Source organism: Protomyctophum parallelum, assembly GCF_964188405.1.
Source record: "Protomyctophum parallelum genome assembly, chromosome: 12".
Taxonomy (NCBI): domain Eukaryota; kingdom Metazoa; phylum Chordata; class Actinopteri; order Myctophiformes; family Myctophidae; genus Protomyctophum; species Protomyctophum parallelum.
The window spans coordinates 40,920,703-40,931,143 of record NC_139712.1 but is presented as its reverse complement, the minus strand read 5'-3'; the positions used below and the strand labels follow the sequence as shown (position 1 = coordinate 40,931,143).

The 10,441-nt window shown below is 40.6% G+C and overlaps 1 protein-coding gene across 1 annotated transcript; it reads left to right on the top strand.

The window, feature by feature from the left end:
• Positions 1 to 1,079: 1,079 nt before the first annotated feature.
• On the top strand, positions 1,080 to 3,474 carry cbln2b (cerebellin 2b precursor). The gene is made up of 3 exons (XM_083778504.1): positions 1,080 to 1,472; positions 2,170 to 2,289; positions 2,438 to 3,474. Exons 1-3 carry the CDS (start codon positions 1,143 to 1,145, stop codon positions 2,633 to 2,635), a joined length of 648 nt encoding a protein of 215 aa, XP_083634630.1. The 5' UTR covers positions 1,080 to 1,142; the 3' UTR covers positions 2,636 to 3,474.
• The last annotated feature ends 6,967 nt before the right edge of the window (positions 3,475 to 10,441 follow it).

Sequence of the window (10,441 nt, the reverse complement as noted above, 5' to 3'; positions counted from 1 at the left end):
AAGCTCGTTTTAGACTCAAATTAGACGTAATACATGCATGTCGAATCTGCCATGCAAAGGCAATGTTATCCACCGTGCAACACCCTTCATCTCGGATTAATCAGCGTGCTATACGTGGAAGAAAAAATCCTAGCAAATAAATTACAACCATTGAGAGTGATATCTGCCGTCCCATGAGGCCCCCCTGAGCTCACAACATTGAGCTGATTAATATGTAAACAAACTCATTAATCCGTCGGTTACGGTCGGTTTGCTGTCAATTGTGAAGTCCTCGGAGCCGTATTGCCGCGTAGTAGTTACTTACTCTAGTAAGTAGTAACTCTACACACTGAAAGAAAGGGCGTGAATTGCGTCTCCAAAGGGAGTCCAGCTGGGAGGACTCTCCTTTACACTGTGCGCGCAGTTCAGTCTGCGCGCTGGTGCGTATGAACGAGATAGACAAGAGCCTGCTAAACAGCGGTATGGACGGCACAGGTACCGTCCCAATTGACTTTTTTTCCGAAACAAATGATGCATTACAGTATTTGATTTGTATACCTATATGAACTGCATGGGGATAATGGCTATGGCGCATATAAATGTAACTTGACTTCCTGAGAATGTTCTTCATGACGCATATAATTCTATTGCACTGTAGGTGGAATTTACAGATATTTGAACCTAGAATATGCAAATTAATGCCCACAAGGTGAATACTTTTTTTACGCACAGTATTATCGCTTTAATTGTTCGCATGTTTATTGTGTGCATGTGTATTGTACAGTATAATGATATAGGCATAGGCTACTGACGTTATTTGAGCAAACTACAAAAATAGTTCTTATACTATTTTCTTACATAAACACTTACACTTTTATGTGTCTCTTACTCTCTTATTCTTATACCACCAGGATTTACTTCACTGGCTGTCTAAAAGACCCTCCTATAACCAACTATAAGACCAGACGCACAGGAGGGAGGGGAGCGAGAACGCGGCGAGAGTGTCAGTGCGTCTGTGTGTCAGAGGGTGTGTGCGCGTCTTTGAGAGAGAGAATCACAGATAAGAGGGAGCGATAGAGAGAGAGAGAGAGAGAGAGAGAGAGAGAGAGAGAGAGGGAGTAAGACTGGACCAGGTGACCGAGTCCTAACAAACCTCCAAGGGGATGCCGGGTAGCATCAGTGTGCACAGGATCAGAGTTCCGACCATGGTGCCAAAGCGCTGCCCGGGACCCTGCGCCATGCTGGCACTGACCCTTCTCATGGGATGCGGCGTGGTGCTCTGCCGCGGCCAGAACGAGACGGAGCCCATCGTGCTGGAGGGGAAGTGTCTGGTGGTGTGCGACTCGAGCCCTTCCGCGGACGGAGCAGTCACCTCCTCGCTCGGGATATCTGTCCGCTCCGCCGGCGCGAAGGTGGCTTTCTCTGCGGTGCGCGGGACCAACCACGAGCCATCGGACATGAGCAACACGTCCACGACCATCTACTTTGACCAGGTCAGGTGTCCATGAACTTTTGCAGCAACACAGTTCAACAAACACAACTGTTTAATCTGATAGCCATGAGCCATCATAGATTTAAGTGTGATGCACAGCATTTTTACTGTTATATGTATTCCTTTCATGTCTCACTCTCACGCGCGTCACGCCATATATAGGCCTATACGTCCTATTTGGCCTAGACTTTGCAACTTGACCAGAAGGGTGTTGCTCTCATCATATAATTATTGCAGTCGATATATTTCGTAGGCTAATAATTGCACTGCTAATATTCCAAGCAATATAGGCTAATTCTGTAAGAACGGCTATGTTGTACAGTTGTAGCCTATACGTATAACTCGTAACTCGTATAATTATAGCTGATGTGGATAAGCAAAATCCTCATATTGGTGTTTATATTGGGCCTGGGCAGAATTTAAGAAACGTCCTATGTGTTTTCATTAGGTGGGGTGTTCCTCTGACTTTAGCAGGCTCAGCATGAGCTCTTTGAGAATTATGTATTCCGCAACAACATACGATTCTTATAATAAGAGTCCTCCCAAATGTAAAAGTGTATATATCCTAAAATATTATGGAGGTGTGTGTGATATCATTGATCATTTTAATCCCCATGAAGTCATTAATGTTCAGTTAACGCATATAAACTGCACCTTTTCATTGTGCGTTCCCCCCCTCCTCCCTCTTCTTTTGGCAGGTTTTAGTGAACATCGGCAACCATTTCGATCTCAAAGCAAGTGTTTTTTCAGCACCTAGAAGGGGGATATATAGTTTCAGCTTTCACGTGGTGAAGGTCTACAACAGACAAACCATACAGGTGAGCAATGATGAACATTTTTGTTTCTGCTGAAATACACACTGACAATAGGCCTACACGGCTATACACAAGCTGTGCTATATGCACCCCACCGCCAATGCAGCAGAGCACAGTATCGCTGCTGATCTCCCTTTGTCTCCTCGTGCAGGTGAACCTGATGCAGAATGATTACCCCGTCATATCAGCTTTTGCCGGTGATCAGGACGTCACGAGAGAGGCGGCCAGCAACGGAGTTCTGCTGATGGTTGAGCGCGAGGACCGCGTGCACCTGAAGCTGGAACGGGGCACCCTCATGGGCGGATGGAAATACTCCACCTTCTCAGGCTTTTTAGTCTTTCCTCTATAATCTAATTTGCGATGACCCAGGTCGCACGCGACTCTTCTGGCAGGTCGAGGAACGAAATGAGACACAAAAAAAAGAACATGCCATTTATTTTGAACAAAAATACTGTCAGCCAAGGACGCCGACGAATATCTGTACCCCACACTCGTTCACTATCTAGTCAAATATGAACGTCTTCTTGGAGTTTCATATATCCACAAAGCATCAACTTTAAACGCAATCTGGATGAATAACGTATTGATCGGCCTGTGACGTATGCTTGTTGGTTATTTGGATTTTATCGCTTGGAAAACAAACTTTTTTGCCAATTGGCAAACAGTGTACCTGGGCAGCCGGACGAGGGAAATGAGTGGAGGAACTTATATCCTGAACGGGCTGAGTGTGTTATGCTCTATTTTATGTTTGTATAGCCTTAAAGAATATGGTTTCCGTCCAAGTGAGGTTTATGGAATTATGGACAAGAGAAGAAGTGCTTTCACGCCCAAAGCATTTTTTGCACGAATGGAAGTTTGTTCTTTTTGTTTTGTGCTGTCCACGGTGTTGCGTTTGGATGCAGAACATATTGAAAATAAGCCAAATGTAGGCCGCCTACTATTCAGAGTTTATTAAAAGAGAAAAAAGGCGACATATTTCAGCCAATGGAGACAATAGAGCCCTTTCATTAAACGTTACATAATTTATAAAGTACATATTCACATTATTGTGTGTTCTACATTTCGGATCTGCGTAGCTTTGACTGATTTAATGTTCAGTGACGTTGCTCACTAAATGTACATTGTGAAAATAATAGAACAATCCCTATATGTCCCGCTTAATAAAATATATTGTATTGTATAGGCTAAGCGCATCTATCACTTTTATTCCGTGATTTTGCATTTACGTTAATTGCTCAGAGAGAGAGAGAGGGGGGGGGGGGGGGGGGGTCGGGGGAACCATGTATATAATGGAGATGACAGGCCTATTCTTCTGAGGCACCACGGACAGCAACACTATCATCACTTTATTTCAGCACCAAGGACAGTGCCACTGCTGTCACTTTATAAGTCTATTAGTTCCTTTGTCTCTGTCCATGGTCCTGACATTGGCATCAGTTGCCAGAGCCATCCGTTCTGCAGCGCCGATATTCTGAGTGGACCCTTTGTGGGACCAATATATCAAATTAACAAAAAATCGATATATATATATATATATATATATATATATATATACACACACAAAGGCAGTTAGCTTTTCCCCTTGCCATGACAAAGCATTACTCCGTGGACACACACACACACACACACACACACACACACACACACACACACACACCACACACACACCACACACACACACACACACACACACACACACACACACACACACACACACACACACACACACACACACACACACACACACACACAAACCTTTAACCCACATTCACAACTCAAGGCTATGTCTGAGCATTGAGAGAGAGCTATTTGTTGTCTGTTTTTGTCAGACTATTGTGCTTGTATTCAATGTTTGAATGCAGTCATTATGTGGCACATTTATTGGAATGACGCAAGAGAGTTTTTACTCTTAATTAAGGGCCCAGAGTAAAATATGTAGGTATACCGCATGTATTTAACAATCATAGACAATTAGACATGCCTTTTTTCTTTTTTTTTTTTACTAATTATGAAAGGTTTTGTAAGCAATATCTAATTGCACATTGTTTTTAAAGGGATCGTGACATTAAAAGAAATGAAATTATTCTTATATATATTTTTTGTTTTCTGAGCTTAATTGCACCCAAAAAACCTGAACTTTGAACATTCAGTAGATTTTCTGTGGTCTGGGGTTTTCTGGCTAAAACACGTGTTCTGATGTTCCTGTGGACTGTGATGTAACAGATCACAAATCCCATATATGACATAGGAATTTGCCAGCAGATGTCATCTCACTGTTGAGGCCTGTTTGCCTGTTTCCATTGCAGTTCAAAAGGCTTCAAAACACACAGAGAAAACCCCAGACCACAGAAAATCCACTGAATGTTCAAAGTTCAGGTTGTTTGGGTGTAATTGAGGTTATAAAACCTAAAAGAAAAACAAAAAAGAAAAATAAATGAAAATGAATATCATGAAACCTTTAATGCTCATCATGATAGTATAAGTATAATCATAATAATTATGAGAAAGCAGTGGTATGAGATTGTTTGGTCAAAGGGCCTGAGACAACTGATGCCATGGCTAATTAAAATGTATTACTATTTTCACAAGTTAAGTTTAAATGGTGGGGTTCTTAATGGAATCCTATTATTCTCTTGAATCCAAACCCTAATAGCTTTATTTCAATAAAGCATACCATTTGTTTAGCTCTGGGGGGTAAAAAAAAACACATGGATGACCATACCTTTAAGGCTGCTGATAAATGCCCATGTGTCAATTCATACTGTAGGCCTACACAGTAACAATGTTGTGTTCATTTAACCCATTCTGACCGGGCACCCATTTTGGTGTCGGCATCATGTTATGCTTTAGCTATTTAAAAATAGCAGATCTACAAGCTCATATCGCGCCACCGAGTGGCGCGATACGAGCTTGTAGGTCTGCTATTTTTGAAAAAAATCGAAGAACGACTGACATTTTTAGAATCTGATCTCAGGTCAGAATGGGTTCATCAGACCAGTGTGTGTCCGGCGGAAACCTCGTATGAATCTGATCTCAGGTCAGAATGGGTTAACAATACAAGTATATCATTTGAACACATAATACTGCAGTATTGTAAAAGGAAACCCAGAAGAAGTCAACACAGGTGGACGCTGCTCGCATACTAGGCCCATAAGCATTCCAGTGGCAATAAATTGGAGTTAGTCAGCAGCTATTGGAACAATGTATCTGTTTCCATTAACCCATTCTGACCTGAGATCAGATTCACACGAGGTTTCCACTGGACACACACTGGTCTGATGAACCCATTCTGACCTGAGATCAGATTCTAAAAATGTCAGTCGTTCTTCGATTTAAAAAAAAATAGCAGACCTACAAGCTCGTATCGCGCCACTCGGTGGCGCGATATGAGCTTGTAGATCTGCTATTTTTCAATAGCTAAAGCATAACATGATGCCAACACCAAAATGGGTGCCCGGTCAGAATGGGTTAAAGACAATGCTACTCGCCCATGTAACATTGAGTAGGCATTTCTAAAATACAATCAATGAAAATTGCATCAGTATGAGGTGAGAGCTTTAGTGGATTCTGTAGAATAACAAAGATAGAGAAAAGTTTTACAACTTAAAATATAAAGTTTTAGTATGATTTTGGATTACTAGGATATCTATTTTAAATACACAGAAAGATGTAGAAGAAGTTAAATACTGTAGCTGTTGTTTTTGCGGGTCAAAACCAGATGGCTTCCTAGAGAAGGCACAAAAGAGCTGATGTTCGAGCAACTGAATTGCTCAATGTAAACACGGCACACTAATCAAATCCATAACAAGGATTAGTTGATTTAATCTGGTCAAATAATCTTGTATCTGAAAAGCAGCTCGCCAGCAGGAGACAAAGGATACAATTTGTTTGTTTGTTCTTTTGAACAACACTGAAATTCAACAGCTGTTGATATAGGACCACATTTTAATTTGAGTTTGAATTTGAGTGTATTGTCTTGCTCCTTCCATGATGTGGATATTTGAATTTTCAATTCCTTGTGGGAAACAACAGCTGAGCACAAAGCAGGGAGACCTAATGATGTAGCCTGCTGATGCCAGAGCAGTACAGTACACCAGCCAGCAAATCAGAATGGCTTGGACAGCATATTACTGTTAATAAGACTATATAAACTACTAATTGTGCCCATGCTGAAATTTCACAATGCTAACTGAGCTAGTCTGTCAACTAAGTAATCAGAAAAATATAAAATTAAATGACCAATTTGTTTGATTAGGCTAACAAAATATTGTATTAACATGTTTTATAGATTATCCATTAACAAGTTAATTCTAGAATTGAATGTTTAATTTAATATTTTCATAGGAGGGTGGAGGCATCTAAGTCAGTATTTACAATAGATATATTATAATGTAATCTTTAATATTAATTCCACTACCATGCAACCACTATTGCTAAAGATAAGATGGAGATATACTGGTTGTAGTCACTGTATTATGAACCCCTAATGACAACAAACCAGGTGCAGTCGTAGCATCTTAGTATTTATAGCAACAGATACATTTATCAATGATATTGGAGTATAAACCCACCATGTGTCCGCCCCCAAAGAACAGAAGTACAATCAATCCTTGAATACGGGGGCACTTTAATAGATGCACAGATGGCATTATACTGTGCTTTGTGGGGCACATATACATAGATAATTATACAACTGGTACCAGCCATTAAAAAGCCCAAAGTTAAGATGACCTTTTTGTCTTCTGCTCATTGTCATGAAGAACCGTTATTTGGTTCCATTTGTACATTCTCAGATTTCAAATAACACTGAGGATTTTACAGTGCAGATTTGAAAGAATCATATCAAATGGGGGTCCGTGGCCTAATGCATATTAAACTGGGAGTCATAGATTCACTGTAGGGTCTCAGAGAACAAGATACTGCAGTACTCTATGCAATAGACTATATTATCTTTGATGGCAGATGGCAGTTTGTTTTAAAATAGACTTCTCGTATAAACATACATATCGCTGTAAATACATTGTAACTATAAGCATGCATGCATATACACATAGTACATTGAATACACATATACAGTAGATATACACCCATGTGTGTACATACACCTGCACATACACACATGCACACACATTTGTATGTACGCATACACACAGACACCGATTTAATTAATGTTAATTTAGCACAGAAGTAAGTGGATCACATTTCCTATCATCTAAACACATAAACCACTGTTGAAAAACAAACATTGAATCCAATTTAGAAATGAGATATTAAACTTTGCACTTTTTGTGCCGAAATCTTTAATCTGAAGATCAACACAGCAACAACTCATCTCAGCCGGTGTTTTAGAATTAAATCACCTTTGCATGATTATGTTCAGTGGCTGATTTATTGCATCTATAGGAATAGGCCTATAAGTTCAGCAGGAAAATGTAAATTATCTTCACAGTTAACACAGCAAATGAGTTCTTGTGGAAACAAGAGAGTATCATCCTCCTTTTACGTTGTCAACATGTGGAACCCACTGTGCATATCTGTTGTCTAGTACAAAAGGGAATAAAAAAATTTGCATTTTAGAGAGCTGGAGAACAAACCAAACCTTATGTGATTTGAGCAAGTATTCCTAATGTCTCACACTGCTTCTTGTATATTCCATATACTGTACCAAAATTGCCTTATGGTGCTTTTCAATAGAAATACATTTTTGATTTCTGACATTAAACCTCAATGGAAATAAGTATCCTTATAGCGGCCCCGAATGGAGTGTACACAAGAATGCTACGAATGGCACTATAGGGTGGATGGACCAATTCAGAAATGTGGACCTTATGGGAACTTACCTGACAAAGTGAGAGAGAGAAGGATGAGGCTGGCAGGGAACTGTGTCAGGCACCCGGAACTAGTGGCAAGCAAACTGACACTTTGGGAGCCAACCCAGGGCAAAGCCAGAAAAGGTGAGAAGCGCACCACCTACGTAGATACACTGTGGCGCAACAGCTTATCTATAACAACACTGTAAAGCCCAAGACCCTGATGCTAGATATATAGGAGAGTGTGGAGTCCGGATTCAGGAGTCCCAAGTGGGGGTTGGCTAGACCGCACTCTCACATCGCATCGTATTATTTTATTTTTGAGGGGTGCTAGCCCCTCCTATATCCAGCTATTAGTGCAGATTTTCGTCTTACACAAACATTAAATTCCTATTGAAAATGAATAGAGAATTTCACGTCATATAGTGTCTGAGCAAATCGGTAGACTTTCGTCTTACACAAACATTCCCATTGAAAATGAATGGCCTAGGCTGCTGAGCCAGCCTGACGGCGTGCCGCGGGTTCGACTGCCAATCCCGACGGCCACCTTTCTCCCCATTTCCTGTCAGTCTACTTTCAACCTCAATAAAGGCAGAAAAAGCAACAAAAAAAAAATCTCGTCATAGTGTCTGAGCAAATCGGCCTATAGTGTCTATTTTTGAGGGGCACTAAGAAAATGCCATTGACAATGAAGGGAAAATGTACGTCATCTTGTCCCTAACAAACATTAAATGGCATTAACAATAAAGATAATTTAATGTTTGTGTTGGTACTGTTTGTTTTACATCACAATTACATCACCTAATCAACATGAGTTAGACTTTAATATATTAGCGCTTCACACAGGTGTGATTATTGTCCTACACAAACATTAAATTCCCATTGACGATAAATGTAGAATTTTACGTCATGATGATGCACGATGATAAGAGCGCCCCCTTACTTCACACAGGTGTGATTTTTATATGACTTTATAATATGTCTTCATTTAGCAGGTCTAATAAACAAGTCCATCAGCGTTGCTCATTTAGCTCTATAATATGGACAGGATGAGCCAATTTCTCAGCCTTGCTCCATCCTCCAGACAATCACTGACATCAGAAGAATACCAACAACATAGTTGCAGGGTCAACTGAAAATCAAAACAAAAGACTGAGTCAGAACCCATGATTCAAGACGATGGCATGTTCTTTGTGCACTTTGCTGTACATATTACTTTGGGACTCACAAAGAAAGAGCCAGGTAACCAGAAGGACTGTTGTGTCTTCTGAGAGTGGATAGCATCCCCATTGATTAATTATCTCCATAACAATCCTTTTTAAAGGCTGGTCGCCACAAAACTGATGGAACAATTCTTGCATTTGAGTTTGTCGGCAAATGTTTACTTTCAAATGCTGCCAGGCCTGAACTCCCTTGCTATTTTTATTCTACTCAGTGCCATCGGGCGGAAAGTGTGGAGCTGCATTGTTTTCTGCTCAGGAAAAGTGCACTGCCATTTGAGATACACAACAACCTTCCTCAACCTTATTTTTGTGATTCCGGAATCCGGATGAGCAATCACTGTGATTTCTCCCAGTCCCAGCCTTACTTATAACTGAAATTGCCTTAAGTGTGATTGTGGGTAAGAATAAGCCTTTCACAGCACAATTACTGTTCAGACTGTTCCCAGGCAAACCTACAGGCAGTTCCTCTTGGGTCTGAAATGACGCTTAGGGGCCCACTCAATCTAATATCTAATGTGGCAGCAAGTTAAAAGGAAATGCATACTGAATGTCAAGCTTTATCACCCCCTTTAATGGGCCAGCCCTCTTTATATCATTTTTAAAACCTCCTTCCATAGGTTTTCTACCAAATGAGCTCTGCTAATTTCATGATCCTTGGTAAAGGCAGCATTTCTCTGCAAACGGAAGGAGACAAACCCTTGTGAAACACTTTCAACTCTTCTCACATATGACATTTTTAAGTTCCGAAATCTCCACTCAAAAAGACATTACGTGTTGTGTATTCTCTTCAGTGGATCGATTTCACCTTGACTTTTGAATAGAAAGACACATACAGCATGTAAATTGTAGAATACACTAAGATGATAACATGTGGCGGTGGCTTGTTAATAATACATTTGTTTGCCAAACAAATAAATAGACGCATACCACCAACATCAGTCACAGAACCGCCTCTGTGAACAGACCCATCCCTGAAGGAATGTCGAGACAGAGAGACAAAGTCTGTTTATTCCTTCTGCCACCGCCTGCAATATCCATACTGCTGAAACATGCAATTCCCCAAAGAAAATACACCACCATGCCAAGCCCACCCTTCAAAACCTCCTCTATACAGAGAGAGAG

What these genes read in the sequence shown, in the direction of transcription:
- cbln2b (XM_083778504.1), top strand. Translation starts at nt 1,143, where the DNA reads ATGCCGGGTAGCATCAGTGTGCACAGGATCAGAGTTCCGACCATGGTG. An exon ending in CGACCATCTACTTTGACCAG is followed by an intron (nt 1,473 to 2,169) that starts GTCAGGTGTCCA and finishes TTCTTTTGGCAG; the next exon opens with GTTTTAGTGAACATCGGCAA. An exon ending in ACAACAGACAAACCATACAG is followed by an intron (nt 2,290 to 2,437) that starts GTGAGCAATGAT and finishes CTCCTCGTGCAG; the next exon opens with GTGAACCTGATGCAGAATGA.